The 22,023-nt window shown below is 39.9% G+C and overlaps 1 protein-coding gene across 2 annotated transcripts in view; it reads right to left on the reverse strand.

Annotated features, from left to right (window-relative positions):
* The window catches only part of swt1 (SWT1 RNA endoribonuclease homolog), a 26,494-nt gene extending 5,454 nt beyond the window's left edge, over positions 1-21,040 (reverse strand). The window contains exons 1-17 of one of the 2 annotated variants that reach the window (XM_027290526.1): positions 20,964-21,040; positions 19,721-20,010; positions 19,329-19,395; positions 18,296-18,369; positions 17,079-18,138; positions 16,825-16,951; positions 16,162-16,260; positions 15,530-15,721; positions 14,066-14,159; positions 13,359-13,570; positions 12,832-12,977; positions 12,403-12,541; positions 10,609-10,748; positions 10,213-10,355; positions 8,872-9,018; positions 5,154-5,220; positions 4,957-5,024 (exon numbers count right to left, since the gene is read on the reverse strand). In XM_027290526.1, the coding sequence (XP_027146327.1) occupies positions 4,957-5,024; positions 5,154-5,220; positions 8,872-9,018; positions 10,213-10,355; positions 10,609-10,748; positions 12,403-12,541; positions 12,832-12,977; positions 13,359-13,570; positions 14,066-14,159; positions 15,530-15,721; positions 16,162-16,260; positions 16,825-16,951; positions 17,079-18,138; positions 18,296-18,369; positions 19,329-19,391 (2,771 nt within the window). In that variant the 5' untranslated portion in view covers positions 19,392-19,395; positions 19,721-20,010; positions 20,964-21,040. Of the gene's footprint in view, positions 1-4,956; positions 5,025-5,153; positions 5,221-8,871; positions 9,019-10,212; positions 10,356-10,608; positions 10,749-12,402; positions 12,542-12,831; positions 12,978-13,358; positions 13,571-14,065; positions 14,160-15,529; positions 15,722-16,161; positions 16,261-16,824; positions 16,952-17,078; positions 18,139-18,295; positions 18,370-19,328; positions 19,396-19,720; positions 20,096-20,963 lie in introns of those variants that run through there. The other variant, XM_019277370.2, reaches the window with a different exon arrangement.
* Between the last annotated feature and the right edge of the window lie 983 nt (positions 21,041-22,023).

Consider the following 22,023-nt stretch of genomic DNA (forward strand, 5'->3'; position numbering starts at 1 on the left):
TTAGAATAAAATGAAAAAAAAAAATAGTAAGAAAAAAAACTGTACAGGAAGTCACTTTTTATAAACGCTTTGCCCTTCTTTCACTGAACACCGGTTATGCTGTGCTGGCTTTTGTGCCGCGCGCTTCAATTCCATTTAATGTTCAGTTAAAACATTGACCTTAAGAGTGTGACGCAGTCTTACTGAAAGGCTTACAAAGAAATGCCTGCTAATGATAAAAAGGTGGCATTGGGTTCGCTTAGAAAATGTGTTTTTTTGTGTGTCTTTAATTAGCAAATGTTGAAATGGTGTTATGCTTCAGTAATATTATGAAATCAAGGATGAAAGAAAAGTCTGTCTCTCTGTCTCTGGTGTGGCTATAATCCATTTTTCATTTAAAGTGATCCGTCTTATCCAACACAAAGCGGTTTCTCTTTGTTGTAGCTTTTGAATAACAAGAAAAGAAAGTTAACTAATCCAAGGCTTTAGGTTTTCTTCACTCTATGCAGTTCTCTAAAGGTTTGCTTCAACAGCAGTACATTGCCTGCCTCTGGTTATTCTGTTTGAGTTACACACTGTAACTATTGTGATACAAGATAAAGCTTAAAGTGGTGACCGCTACAGATAAGGAGCTGGGTGTTTAAGATTGTTTGTCTGAGTCAAATTTATTATGTAAGTCAAGCACTGATGCTAACATGTGGAGCTTGAATTCACATACTCTATATAAAACGTGAAAAAGAGGTGATCTTACAAGTTTGTTCTTAACTATCAGCTGACCATCGGCTAAGCCACGTCGTATTAAAAGCCATCAGGCGTCCACCCTGAGGGCACATCCTCATCTTATGCAAATAACTTCACTTGTTTCCAAACAACACTAGGAAATCACACATAACTGGAGCACCATATGTGCCAGAGATGCAGAAAAAAGGCTTATGTAAACACACAAGTGCATGCACGTCTTTCCATGTTTGCCATGCATTAGTCAGGGAGCAACAGATACTATGTCCTTCCTACTAAACACATTATAGCTCTCCTGTGTGCATACTGTACATCCTTCAAAATACAGTAGCAAGTTAATGGCTAAAAACTGATAGAAACATAATTATATAAGTAAGTGATATCTAAAGACAGACAGATCAGCCATTGGCAATGATAAGATTTTGAAGTATCTGTGGATCTTGAACTTGTTGATCTTTTACTTTTTAAATTATTATTTGTTTTACTATAAAGCCAACAGAATGATTTTTAATCTGACATTTTTTAAATCTCATAGCTGCTCTGGAAGCTTATCTGCTGTTGAGGCCCACTTGTACCGAGAGCTGCCTGTCAATGACCAAACACGCTCCTGGAAAGGGCGTCCCTAAGGTCTTATATAACTCATGACATCATACCACCGCACCGAGCGCTGAAATCAAATATTTACCACCACAGATAATGCACTCACTGAATAAAAGCCTACATCACGTCACAGTGGATGTAACAAATAAAATATTTACAATCACAACACTGCCAGCTTAACCATATCTTTCAGTGGTGACCCGCTGTAACAAAACCTGGGATGACGTGACCGGTAAGTACCTCTTCCACGAAGTGACACAGCAGATGTTGTCTTTAATACTAAATAAACCTTTGGTATCATCTGACTGGACTTCATATCATACTTGTTGGCTATCTCATTATTAATATACAGTATCAACCACAGCATAATCCTGATTTATTAATTTCAAGTGATCTATAAAAGAACAACTGACTAAAAGGGCTATAAAATCAATTATACCATTAGTGAAAGTCAATATTTTTTATATGATCATCAGAAACAGCTTCTCACAGTCAGTCAGGCAGGGGCATTAAGAGAAGACACATAATAGCCTGAAGAGAAATAATCTGTTGAATACATAGATCTGTGGCTGGTTTCCATGGCAGCTGCTGCGTTTAACCTGCATTCATAAATAGACATCATGATGGACCTGTGATGATAGGGTTAGTGATCATATCCCTGTATGTGTGCTGCCTGTGCAAACATGTGATGTAAGCAAAGATTTAGAGCAACTATTATTTTTTATTGTCATTTCATCTATCAGTTTGTTTTGATTAATTATTTATTTGTCAATAAAATGTCAGAAAATTATGTGGCTTTCGAACTCATTTCAACTTTTGTAGGAGGTAGAAGCTAGAACTAACGTGTGATTATTTTCTGTTGATTAAATAACCGATAATCAAGATAATTTCAGCACTACAAATGTCAACCAGTTTAACTATAACAGTTTAACAACAGTTACACAGCTTCAGCTGCAGCTTTGTATGGGTGCATGTGTTCTGAACCTGTCAGACCAAAGAAATAAGTGTTATTAACCATGCAGCTCGATTTAAATGATTAAAAATATCAACAAGTTTATAAAATAAGGCGTCAAAATCGGGTAAAAATGAGCAGTATTCTGTGGGGGCGTGTCCACTGAATGCGGGTAAAAATGAGCAGTATTCTGTGGGGGCGTGTCCACTGAATGTGCGGAAGCCACGGCCACTCGTGGGAGCAGTCATGCAGTAATTTTGAAGCGACTGAAATGTGTCAAATGAGTTCAGAAAATGACATGACTAACTTTAAAACACTGAGTGAGATGAATTAATCTCTCTGCTAGAGGTGCAGGGGTACGCTCAGGGTGGCCTCAGCGAGTCATCGAGCCACCCTTTAAGGACCGCCCAGAAAATCCTGGACTGAAAAACTGGTGAAAAACAGTTTTAACCTCTAACTCCACGGTAATATATCCTTCAATATCTTGTCGTATGTTTTCAGCAACTATTTTCCAATATATTTAATGTATTTCACATTGCCTTTACACAGACTTTAAGCAGAGGTAGTGCAGTTTACGAGTGACAAGCAGAAGAAAGCAGCCAGGAATAAGACGGACACATGGGTTAACTGTGTGCTTGAAGATGGGAAAGATAATCTTAAATGAGGTGTCAATGTAAAGCCTGTGTTACATGAGCATACAAATCCCACCTCCTCCCGAAAGATACTTTACAACTTAAAAATACTGACGTATAATCCATGGGTTAAGATAGATGACATGGACAATTCTCTAGTGAAGTGACACATAACTCACTTCAGCTGTGATCCCAGCTAAGACTGGTAAGTCAACACTTCCTTTACTTTATCAGTGTTTAAAGGAGTCCATGTAGGTACAGTCTATAAATCTCTGGTGTTTAAATAAAGCAGATTGGTTAATAAACATTTATCTCTGGTTCACACAGCCACTTAGAAGATACATCTTTGTGTCATTCATAAATCCTGACCCCACAACACAACATGGGGGTGATTATGTTTCATCAGCTGACAAAACAACTGATTTGTGATCCGAGCAACTGCGTATCGGCATCGCAGTCCTGTTACACGCCAGCCTTGTGGTTAATGTGGTGTGCCTCAAGGATTACACAAGTACAAAGATCGACCCTTCAAACACATATGTTAATAACGGGTGTCACTAATGTTTTAGAGTCGTTGGCATGGACACAGTTGTTATGGAATTTTCTATTCCTAGGTTACACAAGGTCACGTGTGGGCCTTGAGGTCTGTGGCAGTACTAACTGTTTGGCTTTGATTGGGAACATTAGGTGCCAGTCTATCTCAACACTGTGGTCGAAGAGACCTATTGCTGCCTTCCTAGACATAATAGATAGCTTGCCGTTGACGTTCTAATCTGCGTAAACAGACATCTGTGTCTCCAGACTAGAATATGCTGACAATAACACCTGCATGGGTAAAAACATTCTCTTTGGCTAATTCTGGGCACATAGTATTTGTGGTGTTATCTTGGGGTTTAAAGTTTATCCACCAGGATGAGTTGGGCAGAATGTGAGACCGACTCAGACACTTCTGATGTACTTTGAGAGTGTCTCTAATTCTCCTTGGTAAAGCGTCAATAAATAATACAGCATAAGACATCAGAGGCTCCTGAACACTTTCTTCCTTCCTGACCTCACCATTGACCTTTGACTTCAGCATTTTTTCCACAACAACAGCTATTGTGAGAGCTCTGCTGGGGATATCTGTGAGGGGAGCTTTAAGAACAGAGTTAACGGCCATTACGCTGGAAAAACAAAACACATACGTGCCCGGGCATGCTGCAACAAAGAGTGCCAGAATTCCGAGAACATGAGAATGTTTGATTAAGAGATCTGCTCAGGAGACAGTCATTATGAGAAGAATACCTCAAACAAAGTGGGTCCGTGTCAGAGATTAAAATCTCTTTTTCAAGGTGAGACATACCTAAGGTAGAATAGCAGCAATCTGATACACAAGAGCAACAACAGGCACGATGCAAATTACATTACATGATACAATACAGTGCATTCACAGTATTTAGTCATGCGTGTGTTAGTTATTTTAAGCACCTGCAGCAGACAGCGATCACATCTTTTATTCTAAGTTTAAAATCATTTAAAGGAATAAAGGTCTGAAGTCTAAGCTTGGCCTACAGATCACTCCATAGTAGAACAGGCTTTTTTTCCTGGGCTCTGTATTGGTGGAAGGCACTGATTGAAGTTTATCACTGTTTTGCATGAATAAAAACTTCTGGCTCAAGTTTGTACGACATTTGCCTGAGATGATCTACAAAATGTACCAGTGTTGTAACCGGCGCAAAATGAGGATCATCTTAAAAAAGAAGAATTTTGGTACCTCAGGGCTGAGTAATACATAGCGAACAAGGCAGCAGCTGTGGTAAGCCTAAAAATAGCTTCACCAAAATCAATCTGAGGCAGGAAAAGGCCAGAAACTGGTGTTTCCTAGATACAACAGGACTTTAGTCTGTAGTTCACACACTAAACCCCAAGATGAAAGTGACTAAAACTATTTCTAGGCACATCCTGGATGTTAAAACGTACTTCATTTCTGTCATATATAATAATTAAGAGTGGTGATGTTCTAGCTGTAGGGGCTGTGTGTATTAAGTCAATTATTAAAGTATATGCGTGCCTTACCTGTAGTCTTGTTGTGAGAAACAATCAATAAGGTCTTTGGCTGTCAACCTGGAATCCACATTAGCGATCTGAAACATAATGCATATGAGATGTGCTAAAAATGAACAGGTCAAGGTGAGTTCAACATGACAAAGACCACTGCGATAGACAAATAATAGTTATTTCGATTAATGGCACCCATCCAATTGGACACCAACCTCATTAGAGTGGATGATGTTGAGCAGTGTTTGGGCTTCCTCTAAACCAGGGGCTGAGGACAAGACACTGAAAGGAGGAAAGAAAACCAGTGTTTAGAGATGACCTCTCTTTCGGGTGAAGCTCGAAAAAGTTGCAATATTTCAATCATCAGCTGAGTACAGGATTTTGCCAGATATATTTCCCCAAGGTAAGAGCATTTATTAAATGTCTTTCCTGGAGCCACCCACTCCTCCAGATTCAACCACTTCTTCTAAGGCAGTCATAAAGGTTGTATACGTAACACTGTTGAGAGGATTTTAATTTATATGCAGCGCTTTGTCACTACTTTACACCCAGCTACAAGCAAAATGGATATTCATCCATCCACCCATCACCACACACCTGACTGACTGCAGTCAGCAACTTCATTATAGAGGTCTACCCAGCAGACCAATGTAAAAAGAAAAGAAAAGAAAAAACACAAAGTAACAGACAACAAAAGAGCAAGTAATGGCAGCAAAGGAGTGAGGAATGAGAAATAGAAAACAGTAATTTGAGCAGAGTCCTAAATTATCCATATCTCGTGTCCACGGAATGAGAAAAATGAGGAAGACAGAGAGAGATAGCCTGTATAGAATGAGTCATAGCTCTGCTCAAACATGTGAAAATGAGTCTGGCTGTCTCCTTGGCAACTGTACTTGAGCAGCCCCATACACACATATATGTGCATAAGTGCAAAGATGCACACACACATAAGATTCCTGCAGATAGAGTCAAATGTAGCATCCTACTAAAAAGCTTATTCTAAAAGATCTTTGCAAAGCTATCTAACACGACTATCATGCTTATATTGTGTGCATGTGTAAGCAGAATATAAATGATTATGTATGCTCTGAGATATTTATATTGCTGTAACTTAAAATGTAAGTGAAGTCAAGATTTATTTGCGTAGCGCGCACACACACACACACACACACACACACACACACACACACACACACACACACACACACACACACACACACACAGTGTGAGTAACTACAGCCTTGAGAGAAAAACAAGATCTGCTTTCGAAAGAGGATGCAGGTGTGGCAGAATGTGTCAAGGACTTTTTGTGCAGAGTAAACATCTGCACCTTTACCAGATTTAGCTCTTGATTGTGCTCAGCATATAAGTGCCATAACACTAGAGTCTGTACTAAACATTGTAATCATTCCAAACAAAGTGTGAGGGACTTTTTGAGGACACGGCTCCTCTCCTCTTCAGACTGATTGACTTCACAAAGTCCTACTTAAGCATCTACTGTCTGTAACGTGCCACCGTCAACAGGAAACGATAAACACTGCCTCACACACCAAACACACTTAATAAGTACATGCGATCAAATCAAAATATACACTTGAGATATTACTAAACATCTGGTAATAAAGTACCACCATATAAGTCATGTACTCTGTGACAAAAACAAACAAAAGGGAGCTTTAGACACCAAGAGGGCTGAAATGGTAATAAAGTGCACTTGGGACACTTACTGAGGAGTTTAGTGGCATGTGATCTGAAAGGACTGTTTTAAATCATTACAGAGATAGATATCTAAAAACAACATGGAACAGATGCAGAGGGGAGCACAACTCACTGAGAGATAACAAGCCAAAAGCACAGCAGACACTGTATAATAATCCCTCTGTACTGGATGTGTCCTGCTAAAACTAACTAAGTAAAACATCTTTAAAAGTGTCAATTGGATTTTCTTTTTTTTAAATTTCATACAATAAAAGAGTTATTTTCTGAATTATGGGATATGGAAACCTATTGTCCTGTTTCTTGAGTTCTCTTGAGATTCTGAAAAATAATGAATAATTAGCGATCCTACATTTTCATCTCACAAAAAATGATTTATATTATACTTTATTATAATTTAATTTATAAAAAAATATGCCAAAATGAAACCTAGTGGGCTAACTTTGATCTCTGACCTAAAGAGTAGGAGTTCAGAGTGAATCCTGGATCAAACAGTGGGATCAACAGACAACTTTACCCTTTGGATGGCAACATCACCTGTCCTCAAAGAGACCCAATTGTCACAGCGAATCCAGATAATAAATAATGTACTGAGTCTGACTGGACCTTATGTATGATGTTGGGATGTTTTATGTGTGTGTGTGTGTAAGAGACACCAAAATAATAAAGTTTAGCCATCTTTCTAAAGTATTTATTTCATATGAATATTTTCTTGCCCCTGTCATGACGGCAATGCAAATCATGTAAATAAATTGGAAAATGGTTGAAGGTGATGTGACTGCGAGCAAGTGATGTCAGCTTGAGAAACATGGTGATATCATCAAAGAATATAGAAGATGAGCACAAAACCCATTAAGAGCTCTAGTGGCAAGTCATCTTGCAATCAATTCTTTATGGTGGAAATTTCACATCAGACTTGACCGCAGATCAGCTCAGCTTCTTGGCCCTTTGTTATTGCCATTTTTGTATTTAAATCTGTGTGAAAAGTAACCAACACTTGAGAATCCTACAAGAGGACCTACTGTTAGCATTTTTCTTCACAAAGGCACGGTGAGAAACTTAACGGTGCTCCACTGCAGAGCTGTCTATTGCGTCATGGGAAAGGTGATAAGGCAAAGCTACAAGGTCAAGTAGATTACAGTCTGACCAACACTACATACCTAACAGGGCCTGAGAGCTATGGGAGCATTCAACGCGCACACATAATAAGGACACAGGCCGGTTAAGGACAGGTGAAGGACAGTTTAAAGGGGCTTCTTAGAGGGACTGGCTGTCACCAGATAAGGCACATAGCTATAAAGGAATGAGGAAGGGTCTGTTAAGAGGGTCTAGTAAAGATGGACAAGTGGAGATGATGAGTAGAGATTGACACAGTTGGAAAAGAAGCTTCAGAGGTGCCGCATGAATTCCTGCTCCAGAATGCTCTTTCAGCATATTAAAAACTTCTACACAAAGCACACCAAAGATTAAGTCTGGAACAAATCTTGCATATGGACACAGTTTCCACCATAGCAATCGAGTCTAAGGCAGCTGAAAGTAGTAGTCGGAGGTTATGCTATTTGCATGCTTTAAACCTGCAATAACTGATTTTTTTGGGCACCTGGGGGCAGCAGAAACAAGCTGTGTACACAACACTGACACGTCAACACCTTTGAAGTTGATATAGCAAACTATTCACACCTCCAGCAATGCTATTATTAATTTATAGTCATGTTTCTGATCATGTGGTGAATGCAAGTCAATTATTCACTTTCTTTTCAGCTGTGCTTTTGGTCTCCACCAGCTGCTGAGGGAAATATCTGGTTGTTTAGATGCTAAAATGCTCCACTGCGTCCGCCAGCTAGTTGCAAACTTCACTGGACAGGCAGTGTGCAGTCAGTTTTCAGAGCCTTTTCACTGAAAACAGCTGCCTTCTGCATCTGAAAATGACACTATGAGAGGGGTGAGAGTGAAACAAAACAGTGAAATCGCTGGCTGGAAAACTAAAACAATGAGCTGAGTGGAACTGCAGAGTTGATCGTTCTTTGGGGGTTCATCAGGCAAGCAATCCCCCTTCACACACAAGCTATCATGTGATTCATTGTTAATAAAGAAAAGAAAAAGACCAAAGTGAGTACACTGGATATTAAACTGACACATGTGGCGCAGTGGTAAACAGGCGGATGAGTCTGGTGGTATGTTTAGACTGACAGCACTGACATGAGTGGGCTGAGATACCTGCTGAAGGCATGGAGCAGATGTGAGACCATGGAGGACAGTTTGTGCAAACAGACCAAGGCGTCCTGCGGTGGTGAAGGACCTCCCACTGGCTGTGCGCTCTGCATAGTGTGAGGGTCAAAGCCCAGAGCTTTGAACACTTCCGAGCTGAAACACGACAGAAAAAAATAACCTTAGGGGTCAGCAGAGTGGAAAAAAAAACATATTAAATATCAAAATAAACAACGTCCAACGACTTGTTCGAGGTATGTTTCTACAAATTTGCTCTCCACTTTCTACACCATTCACTGTTACAGAATGGTGTCTTCTTGGAACAACAACTTTTCAATGTAAGGTCTGCAGGCAAAACCACATTTGTTTCTCAAATCAGATCCTTAAGACAGACCGTCCACATTGTTATTTGGAAGAGATCAGATCAGATTTGTATGTTCAGACAACCCTTACCGATCTGCATAGGTTCCTGCAGTAACGATGTAGGCGCCAGTAACTGTGTACACTTGTGACTTTCTAATGCAGAAGCATGTAAAAGGGAGATTCATCGTCTTGCGCTCAAAACAGTCATGGAGGACAACTCCATACCACTCTGCTAGTAGCAGCAAGGATTATACTCAGCTGTTCTGATGCACTTGTCACTCTGGATTTGATGTCTGTCGTTGTGTGTCACTTTATAAGTGATGCAAAAAAAAAAAAACACTTTGAGATCTGATCCAGAGTGTCTGGACCTGGATCTGTTGAAACCAGATTGGAATCGTATTTAAAACCATCTAAACATGAAGATTTGGAAAAATCATATTCCGGGTCTTTTTTTCCTTCTGTCCATACTTTTTAAATTCAATCTAGACACAATCTGAATATGACAAAAAAACAAAAACAAATTTAGGTTGGCAATCTGAACAAGGCCATAATGTCCAGGTAAAAACAAAGTTATTGTTTTTAAAAAGAAATTGGGGTGGAAATTGAGAATGGTGCCAAATTGTTAGACATGGGGACTGCGTGCCTCCAAGCTTATCAATTCTTTGTTTTTCTGTCAGCTGCACATTGGAAAACAATGATGGAAGAGTCATGACGGAGTGGAAGAAACAGTCCAAAGCAGCTGTAGAATGATGAATTGGACTGGAAACACCAGCAATATGGTGAAACATCTTTCAACACAACATGAGCTGAAATTCCAGGACGGCCACAGTTTGACACTCTACTCACTAGACACATCTGTGATAGGGGACCTACTATTTATCCACACAGAATGCAGAATCAATAAGGAGAATCGATAGTGGCACTGGAATCAATAAAACACATCATCCTGCTGTACAGTCATTCCGTCACTGCAACAATCACACCCACCTTATTTGACACACATTGGACCAGATGTTCTCAAACAAGGCCCACACTTCCTGGTGAGAGACTCGAGCAGACACGGGCTGTTTGTCTTCATCATCAGCATCATCATCATCATTCATGATAACATCACAGGCAGGAGATTCACCCTACACCAACACACACAGATTTAGCTATTATGCAAAATGAAAAATGTCATTGTGAACTGATTTGGTGCTCATTAATAAAATCAAATAGAACAGACTTCCTTCCAAGTGCAATCTATTAATAGACAGAATAAAAATGACAGAAGCAGTACGATATAATTCAGAGAGTGCAGTCCTGGGAAGGGAATCAAATTTTCGAGTTCGAGTTCTGACTGCAAATTAAGTACACTTGAACTTCAAATCTGTCCGAGCTAACCTGCGGCTGTAGCTTGTTGAAAATGTTGTCCATTATGGAGATGGCACCGGGAACACGGCTTGATCTTTTCCCAAACACTTTCACAAGCTCCTTAGCTTCTTGGAGCGCTGCTAAGGTAGTGCTACAATCCACTGTCTTACCTGAATAAACACATGAGAGACACATATGAGTCATGAGATGTGTGCAGGCAAATACAAAGACATGTATGCACAGACTTAGATGGTAAAAGGGGATGTTGGTTGAACACCTTTTTTCATGAGGCGATGTTTTTCGTGTAACCTTTTGAGAGGGACTGTTATGAATACAACAGATGGAAAACAAACAAGCCAGGCCGAGACACTGCAGGCCAAAACAATTCGGATCAGACGGGCTTGTGAGCTTGTATGTGTGTCTTATGTCCAACAACAATAAAATGTGCCAAAATAAGGTTCTGATGGAAGCCCAGTATTCATGTTAAATCGTGTTTTGATCAGGCTGTGCTGTCACAAATCTATGACAGGCTACAGCACTCTCTAGACCTGAATGAGCTAAATCAAGCTGCAGCCATAAAATTTAGCCTTGGTCACTTTTTAAGAGGCTGTAAAAAGTCTGTCCTCACAAGTATAGCTACACACACACGCACAGCCTGTTCAAGGGAGAGCAGAAAATCGCATGCAGTACTTTTCCACTCCTAGATTGTGTTCTTAGCCTCAGATACAGTTTATCCCTCCTTCCCTTCCTTTCCTCCACCTCCTCCTCCTCCACCTCCTCCTCCTCTTCCTACACTCACAGTTTTGGCACAGAGCCAGACTGCGTGGTACCAAGAAATCCAAAACCATGCTAGTGTACCAAGGATACACAGAGCAAGGGCAAACTCCACTGTTTTGACTGTTAACATTCTTGGGTGGATCAAAAAGTATTGTGTCACTGTTGTAGCAGTCAACCCCACACACAGGTGGACAGAGAGATTGAATGAGATGCTGACACACACACACACACACACACACACACACACACACACACACGCACACACACAGCCAGCACTGTAAGCATAATGCAATTAGATGTAGTGATGAGATCCAGAGCAAGAAGAGCTGCAGTGGGCGACTCAGCATCTTTCTGACACACATTTGAGTGTCCCGTTTTAGCTGATGACCTGATTCTTTATGTAGTTCTGTAGGGTTCTAGCGCAGTGCAGGACAGACAGCGTCACACCCCAGAGGAGTAAGCATTCTATCTGGGGGATGACTCAGTTCCTCAAAACCACTGTCCGCCCAACAAATACCTTTGCATTTAGACACCTCGGGGGAGCTCGGCTTGGCCTTTTCACATATTTGAATGTTTATGCTATCGTATCTCAAGTTAGTTATTGTTGGGGTTTTTTCAAGCTCTATTGTTATTGAATATAAAAATCTAAATCAACTCCTGGGAAACTGGCATCACATGTTTTCTTCTACAGTATATGATGTCATCAAGACTTCCAGCTAACTAGGTGTTTTTCTCAAGTTATTACGCATGCTTTGATGTTTGGACTATGGCCAAGACATACAATACTGTAATCCATGTAATCCAAGGACATCCACCTGACCAGATGATCCACGCATCAGTTTTATGTATTATCTGTTAGTATTTTTCACATTTAGACATCATTTATATTTAATCAACTGTAACAAAACACCAAGACTGTAGTGTTTAACAAATTCTGTTCTGTTCAAAGGAAAAAAAAGAAACAATTTTGAAAATATGACTGTGTGATATGTATGAATATGTTGAAAACCACTGACATAATACATAATATTACTTAGACCTACATACCTGAACTGAAGAAGTCAATTAGATTTAATACAGCTTTCTCTTTGCTGCGTGGGGCAATGTACCCAAAGACAGCAATCCAGTGTTTTTTGAAACACTGGAGGACATCTTGCAAAGTCCAGGGTGGTTTTAGATAAACTATCTGTTAAGAGAAGAAAACACAACAGCCATCACGAGAAACAAAAAAAATATTGCAATGTTCAAAATAGCAGTCCCAGTCTCTGTCCCACCTGTATGTTACCTCAACTTCTGTATAGCACACACACAAAGCAATATTATCTATAAAATGTTCACCCAAAACACTTCAATCTGATCAACAATAACCAACAAGATGCCTAAAACCGGTGTCAAGATAGTAATACACACATTTAATCACTTGCATATAAGATATTAGTTCTGCATGACATCTAGAAAATTCCAAAACAAGTATACCTCTATCCAGAGGTCTTCATAAACTGCCTTCATCTCCACCTCTAACACATCAGACAGCACCTGTTGCAGACACTCTTCTAGTTCAGAAACACATATACTGAGGAATTTCGGCCTTCCGTCTTCTCTTTTGCTCAGTTTCTTGTTATCTGTGATCAGAGACGTACATACATAATAAATATTAGTAAGGACAGAAAATAAAATCTGAATGCAGATCATATGCATGTTCAGTATGTGCAGCAGGAAGAGAGCATATGACAGCACAAAATGCATACTAGGTAACACGGCAGCTGTTACTACTAACTGAATCTAACTTTCTATTTTTTATTTCTCTGTCAGTTTGTTTGCTAAAACTGTTTTAATGTCACCTTAATTGAACACTTAATGCAGATAGAGTGAAGCAAAGAAAACATGAAAACTGGAAGGAGATGACAGATGAACGGAATATGTGTGGTTAACTATTAGACCGTGATGTAATAAGCCAAGCAATTTCCTGTTTTGCAAGAAGAACACATTAGTCCCTGGCTTACCTTTCTCTACGAGTCCTCCACAGAGGCCTGTTCTCTCTTCACTTTGTGGCTGGGCCGAAGTATAGCTCATGCTCAGCATTGGCATATGAGGCTTAATGTTTTGCAGAGGATGAAAGCCATGTCTGGATCTTTCAACCTCTGCCTCCAAATCATTCTTGCTTAGTGCATTAACCCCACTCAGGAGGGCCTTACTGCATAGGTTCTTATCATTGCTAGAGAGGAAAGATGGGATAACAAGAAAGTATATATGGCAGCAATAACACAAACAACATTACGACAATTCAGGCACACAGTTCAGCTTTGGGAGGTAGGAGGTTTGGTGGCTAAATAAAAGCTGCCCACTAATTTCTCTTTTAATTTTGCAAAAAGATCAATAGCAGTGTCTGAAAACAGTGGCAGACAAAAAATAGGTCAAAAGGAAAAAATAAAGTGACACCACATAATGGCTACTCCATTCTGGCCATTCCACTCCACTATGCAAGCCAAAAAATCCCTGAACCAAACTCAGAAATCTCTGTTCAGCACATCTATTCTTGCTCAATTACTCTGTCACACTATCTCTTTCTCTCATCCCAACTGGAACTATCTGGCTGGACCCATTCACAGTCACATGTGTGTGCATTATTTGCTGAGGACACACACTGCTGCTGCAGCAGCAACAGCAGCAGCAGCAGCAGCAGTGTGAGGTAGGGGGAGGGGGAACTCACGTGCATAGGATGAGAGCACACTCTGGGTACAGAGTCTGGTATTGCAGGCAGCACTGCAGCACTCTGTCATCATTATTCTCAGCATTCAGACCATCTGAGGACAAGGAAGTACAAAGAAAAAGAGGAAGGGGGAGGAAGAGGAAGACAGGAGTGAGAAACTTGGCAGCCCAGTCAGTACAAAGAGACATGTTTATTCCCAACACTGGTAGCTCGTGGTAAGAGCGGCAACTTTTCTCTTTTAAAGGACAAGATGGAGATTTCAGATAACACACTAAATGTTTATGTGCTCCTAAATACATAGACATAAAATATCTCTTCTAAGTCTCCTTATCACACGTCTTTTTCAAGAGACCACTGCTGAAAAATTTATATCTGGTCTATACTATATACAGCTTTACCTTCTGGGCGTAACGTGGCCTTGAGATGTATGCTATGATGATAAATTCTGGTGGATCAGCTTGGTGTTAGTGCCACCTAGTGTTTATTTTAATGTTGAGCAACCGTGGCTCAGGAGGTAGAGCGGATCATTGATCACTGTCGACGTGTCCTTAGACAAGTTTCCCCTGATCGAGAGGCAAGCACATGTGCATGTGTGTGTGAATGAGAGGAGACAAATCCTAAAGCAAACTCATTTTAATGTAGTAATTAATACGATAAAAGTCAATGACCAGGCTCTAACACATTTTTATAGCCCCAAGGACTGGATATAATACTTTATTCTATTCTATTTATTCTATTCTTACTATTATTTGATTATGCTGAACAGAGCAGAACAAAACAAGCACAAACCCAAAACTTTTCCTTTAAGTGTTGATTGTTTTGCCTGCACTTTCTGTAATGTTTATGCGTGCTCTTTAGTAACCAAGGGTGACATTTATATTAGCCTGCACTGCCATCATGTTTTTGTCTTTGATAACAGTCCTCAGTAGAAATATGATATGGGCACTGTTATAAAAAATTAGGAGTATACTGGGGTTCAGATGTTTTGATCATATAATGTGTGTTTCCTGTTTTTTGCATGTCTCGTGCACTTCCCTTATTTGGACTGTGTTTTGCTGAGGATGGCACGGAGAGATATCAGTAGTTCAAGGACATGAGAAACAGGCCTGAGAAGTGTCATTTTGATACATAATGTTCATTGTTGAGCAGACTCATCAGTGAGGGAGGTGTCAGCCCATTTAAAAAAATGTATAAGAACCAACTGATAAGGCTCTTCAGGGAGCCTTTCCTCTCTAACCTCTTCTGTGTGTTGCACTGTTAAACGCTTCTTGTACAAGAATAATACATTCAACTTAAACTTTGATACTTTGAATCCAGTCCTCCTTATTCAAGGGCTCTTCCTTAAAAATTCTCGTAACAGGCACATGGACAGGTTATGGAGACAATAACAACCTTAGCTTTTGCTTCTATCCTTGTTTATAATAAATGCATTTTAATATATATTTTCCTTCAAAGAACACTCACTGTTGATCTCCGCGGCCTGCTGCATAGACTGCCCCCAGAGGTGAGGTTCCCGGCTCTTCAACGAGTTGTAAACATACGAGATGGCAGGAACGGCGAGGTGGGCCACTGAACCTGTTAGGCCTTTCCCCCTTTTTAATGAGTCCATCTCCTGAAGCACCACCCATGGGATTAGGATTACAGGGAAGCCGAGGCCTAAGAGAACATGAAATGTGGAGAAACAATAACATAATTGCTTTTTATCCATATATGTGAAAATTTGATTTTAGTCTCTCCTGGGATGACATTTTAAAAATTCTAGCATCATAATGACAATGTCCTCCTCTTTGTATACTTGGATTAACCATCCTGTTGTGTTGCTTTTACTGTTATGTTAATTATTATTCAAGTAATTAAAATGGTAGGGAAAATATATTGCACTTTGACCCCTAAGATGTATTGCTTCTTTCCAATGAAGATTCAAATACATTTTGTGTTTAATAAGGTGAGAGCATCTCTTCTCTTGATAATGTGTAAAAATAGTCCAGACACTGTTGAGAAATAACTTCTATTAATTAGCTGTCAACTGGACATACTCATGAGTGTAAACTACATGAATAGATTTTTATAAAAGGTATTAAAATCATTTTAAACACCTCCGAGGCCGTGAGATCTGATCTTTTTCACATAATCCAGGTGACTCAGGAGAATGTTGGTGTCCAAAACGAGGATTAGGTCTTGCTGAGGTTGTTTACCTGTAAAAAGACAAGTTTAGGAATAGGGCATTGTTATCAGCTGAATAAAATCAATTCAACTGCACACAGAATAATGTCAGCCAAGATGGAGAGCCTGTGAGGGTGCCAGAAAAAATTATTTTATGAAGACACTGATGTGTTTTACTATTATCTTGGCCTCTGTGAGGTTATGCTTTCATCTTAAAGTTATTACAGAATCTTACAGGATATATTTGGAGAACAGTTTCCAGAAATTTAATTTGATGTGAAAATCTTACAGTCTAAATGTTACAGCTTCATTCATTTTATTGCAGCACCAAACCACAGATTAAACAGCCCTAATGTGATGAGACAGGTCTTATTTTATAAATATATTCATGTGTCATTCTGAGGCAAAATAATACAGAATTTTCTCAAATCATGTATCAGGTTTCAGGTAAATCACTCTAAATGCGACGCCATTACAGGAACTTAACTTATAAGTTAAGTTCAAAATTGTATGCCTTCTATGTGTGGTCATTAAAGACTACATTTTATAAAGACTTGTACTGGGAGACTGTCTCCCAGCAAAACAATAAAACTTACAGTGCGTGTCTGCTCTCTCTTCTGGTGGGTCTATGTCCATACAGGTGAGTTGGCCATAGCTTTCCAATACATTGAGCTCCAATCTCTTCTGAGAGCGGGCAAGGTGAAGTTCTTCAACCACTTGCTTCTACAGATTAAAACAAAATACAAACATCCTGTGTGTCATTTTGAACGATTGCAGCTACAGAATTCTGAATTCTTTTATTAGACACCTGACACAAACACTGACTTCACTTAACGGTGCTTTATATTACCTGGTCATTCCACAGCTCAGTGACTGGGAGTTGGCCTGACAAAGATGAACTGTTATCTTGCCCTTGATGTGAAGAACTAGGAGTAACATCCAAGCGGCTTTGAGTTTGTTGGACAGTTTCCTGCTTGGATTTGCTCATTAAGGCAGACTCTGAAAGCTCAGTCCCATATTTGAGATTTTTCTCTGTAGCAATAGCATCATTTTTCTCACTGGTGCTATAAACTGGCCTTGGATGAACTTTCTTCGGTATCTTAAAATTAAGAGGAGGAGGTAATGCGATTGAACTGATTTCTTCCTGAGCAGACGAGGACTTATTTGGCTTATGTGACACTGATGTGACATTCCCTGGGATGGAAGTGACATTCTTTGAGCTACTGACTGAGAAAGCGCACTTGGCTGAAGGAGAAGACTGCTTTGTGGTAGATGCAGAGGGAGTTTTTGCTTCTGTACGCAGGCCCCTTGCGGCCTTAAGCTTAATTTCTCGATACCATCGGTCCATTTTCTTGAGCAGTCCGTTTGTCTTCTGCTCTGCAGAATCCTTGGAGACAGAGGGCGCCTTGCTTGGTTCCCTGGTCTTGATAGTGTTGTTGTAATTCTCAGTCCTTCGTGGCTCCTCAGCTGTGCCCTTTGTCTCCAGTACATTATGTGCTTGTTCTTTCTGTTCAGCAGAAACCAGACTGGGACTCACTATCTCCTTTTTTGATTTGGATGGGCTCCTGTGGGAAGACTTTTCATCTAAGCTGCTTTTACACATCTCTGTTCTACGAGGAACTGTATCTGCATTGTTGGTGTTTAAGGATTTCGAGGATTTCCTTTCCACAGTTCCACTGACAGAGTAATGTTTCCCTGAAATATCAGTTTTTGTTTTACTGGAGTAAGTTACCCCATGAAATGGCACAGAGACACTTTTTCTTTTTGTGCATTCTTCTTCCTTGTCAACAGGTTTCTGGTCTGTTGCTTTTGTTTTTGCCAGGCTGTAGACAGGCTTTTTGATCCGACGTGTGCTTTGGGAGTCATCTTTTACAGTAGGACGAGCACTCCTTTCCTCTTTCGTGGCACCTCTATGTACAGAAGAACAGAAAAATAGATATAAGAGAGAGAGATATATATAATAGAGATGTAATAAAAACAAATCATATAGGATGACATGTTATGTGAACAATGTTAAACAATATCAACATTCATTTGTTGTTAAAGGTTAAGCATACTGTATCCAACCTTTCCTGACTCTTTACGTCTTGCTCCCTCTTAGCGCTTTTTCTTTTTTTGGTAACATCTCGTTCCTTGGATGCCTAAAAAAAAAAAAAACTCAAGTCATCAACTTGTTAGTACAGAGAAAACCTTTGTTGACAGAAATAATTAGGGGTGGCGGAGATGACATATGAAATTGTGATAAACGATTTAATCAGAATATTTCGAACAATAACACAAAATACTTGCTGGTTCCAGCTTCTTAAGTCTCTATTTTGGCTTTGGACTATTAATAAACAAAGCAATATTAACACGTGTTGTAAAAAAATCTCTGTCTTTTCAAGGTCTGATCAGTGTTGAAATAATGATCTCGAGACAAACTTTGTCTTTGTGAGATTTATTTCTGCGCAGCGGAGCAAACAAGAACAGAGTGTACACACGGTCTGTCAGAGAAGCTGAAAAACAGAGAGGTGACACTTATACAGACACAGGGACAGAAGCTTGCTATGAAAGCATTTAGAGCAGGCGTCCAAACAGAAAAGCTCAGGCGTTATACTCCAAAGTACACTGTGAGGTCATACTAGGCAAAACAGTCCGGCTGGAAAGTGTGTTTTTCTACCCTTGTGAGGACACTTTCTCCTCTGCAAACATCTACGGACCATGTGATTGCATTTGTTATAGACAGGCAAAAGGTGAAAGCATCAGCGGATTGCACTTCTTCATCACCGCCTAGACATCGGAGAGGTCAAAGCATCAAAAAGTCCTACAATGGAAAACTCCATTACAATATGTCACAAGTTTTTTTTTTAGTTTTTACCAGTTTCCACATCACAACACAGTTTCTAGACATCTGATTAACTGACTGAAAACAACAGATTGAATGAAAACAATGTTGCATGACCATGCAAATTTGTCTAAACTCGAAACAAACAGACTATATCTAAATGTATGGTACAAACTTACATATACTGAAATAGAGGATGTGAGTTATATGGACTGAGCCTGGCTACAATAATAGAGTAATAATAACAATAATAAACAGTGTTGGATGTCTCCTCACCTCCTTATCTCCTTCACTTGAGGAAGACTTCTTGCGCTTTCTCTTTTTGGACTTTTTACCCATTTTCCTATGAAGAAGAGAGCAGACAGTGACTAAACTAAATCCTTACACAGCTATACATATATAGCTATATACATATATTTTGTTTTACCTTCGCTGGCTATTAACAGAAAATATAACAGTAGAGTGTGGGAGCTATGTCTAACTAACACATGACAGAGAAGAAATGTCGTTGAATATTAAATGACAAATGTCATGTCTCAACCGGGTGTCTGTGTAATGACACGGTAATGCACACATATACAGTTTTAGCAGAGTCCATATCAAACTCATTTCTGAAATTCAAACATTAAACATGAAGTGAGCTGACACAACAAGAAGCTCAGTGTTACCTTTTAGGCTAACACCATCCGATGGAAAAACACCAACACAGCCGCTACAGTCCAGGCTGACTTGTCTTTTGTTGTCTTACACGTTCGCGTACATTAATTCAGAGGCATAAAACACGTTTTGTGGAATAAAGACCCAAGTAAATCACTAATGCTTTCCAAAAAATATCAAAACATCCGCTACTCTTCCGCCTCTTCTTCTTCTTCTACGGCTAGTTCTGCGTCTATGGCGGCATTACCGCCGCGGACTGGACCGGAGTGGACTGGAGGTCTGCGCGCTTGGATGATTGTTCCTGCAATGAATAAACAACAAATTGAAAAAAAAGATCATCCAATAGTAGAAGATACACACAGCATGCAGATATGTGAGTACTGAAGAGATAGACATGGTGAAGGAGGAGTACAAGGTCAGTGAGTGGGAATCAGACTGTGGGTTATCATAACCTTTTTTATACAAACATAACAACCAAGTTTCGTCAAGGTTGCACCGTTTCACAGCAGTTCAGTCTGTAGTTTTCCACTCAGAACATTCTACCACACCTTGCACATTCACTTTCACATCAATACAGCCAGGCACGGTCCCTATAGGACTTTGGTGGCCCCTAAACACTCCCAGCAAAATCACCAAATAGAACACACTGAATGGACACACACACGCAAACAATAGACATGGACAAATGAATTCTCTGAATTCTCAGCAAATCTCTAATAATAATAATAATACATTTTATTTGAAAGCGCTTTTCAGGGTACTCAAAGACACTTTACAGAGAAGAACATTAAATCATCAAAACAATATAAGACAGTACACTAAAAACACACTAGACATTAAACATTAAAAGCAATTTTAAAAAGGTGTGTTTTTGTTAGAGATTTGAAGGTGGGCAGGTCTGACCTTATTTGAAAAGTTGGCAAGTCGCTACAAACAGTAACACTGTGTGAAAAGCGATTGTTCAAAGGCCGGTGGATCATAGTTTTGTCCACAAAACATTATTAAACTTTAAAGCCAGCCTAGAAATAGAAGAGAAGGGAAATACTTCTTAGGTGAACTATTTTGTTTGGATATGTTCTCCTCGTTCGTTATGTCAGAGGTGTTTTCACACATATTTCCTCGGCATTACAAAGGCAGTTCATCTCCTGGCACCTCGGCGGGGCTAAATTTAAACTATTAACCACATAACTGTCTGATAATGAACAGCTAGGATAAATTCCAAGGATGACTTGCACACAAGACAATTTAACATACAAAAGTAATGTATTTTCATGTCAGGGCAGTTGTTTCCCTCTTTCCTCATGTCTTGTTTTCTCTCTGTCTGTGTGGTCTCTCTTCCTCACTCCGGCCCTCTGGCTCTGGTCTCTACACACCTGCACATCATCAACAGTCAGCACAGCTGTCTGCCATCAAGTCATCACCTCTGCCTTCAAGAGCTCTGGACACATTTCCACTCCTTGCCGGATTGTAGTTCCACTCACAGTTAGTCTCTGCTGCACACACGTATATAATAAAGTTTACATTCACATCACATATGTCATTCTGACACTTGCACCTGTTTTCTCTGTCTTCGGATTATCTCTCTGCCTGCTCATCTCACCGTCCACAAAGACTGCTAGCCAGCTCTTGTGCTTGGCATTCCCTCTGCCAAGCCTCCACTGGGATTTCTTCTGAATTTCTTCTCTGGCCTCAGCCAGCCATATCTCTCCATTCCTGCTGCTATACTGAATAAAAGACCTGTTTTAACATCACCTGCCTGTCCTCTGTCTGCCTTTAGGTTCAGCTTTACTAAATTGTGACAGGAGTGGATCTGAAGCTTCCCTTTTAATTGGTATGTGATTTTGAGAGCATGTTGGCAAACCTGCATGTAAAATGATTTTATATTACTAGATTTATCATTATGGTACAATAATTTTCATGACTACTATCCTGAAACCTCTTACTAAGACTCAACATTGACAGAGCATCCCCATAACCACAAACATTCAGTGTCACACCTGAACTGTAACCATAGCAACTCTTTGCTGCTCGCATCCTCATGTTGGGAGAGGAGAGATGCTGACAGAAGAGTTGCCGAATTAAGCTGCTTTCACATAATATACTGGACAGTGTTTGTTTGTTTGTTATGTAGCACACAGCAGGAGATTGTTCTTCTCAGAGGCGTTGTCACATGTTGGAAACAGACCAAGTCCCAAAGCCCTGTTTTGTCTTTTTTTCCCACCTCTCTTCCTTTTCTCTTAAGTCTCAACTCCCTCCTGTCTTCCTGCCACCAGCTGACACTGGTCCATCTCCAAACTCCTCCTTCCACCCCCTT

This window comes from Larimichthys crocea, chromosome XVII (genome assembly GCF_000972845.2).
Source record: "Larimichthys crocea isolate SSNF chromosome XVII, L_crocea_2.0, whole genome shotgun sequence".
Taxonomy (NCBI): Eukaryota; Metazoa; Chordata; class Actinopteri; family Sciaenidae; genus Larimichthys; species Larimichthys crocea.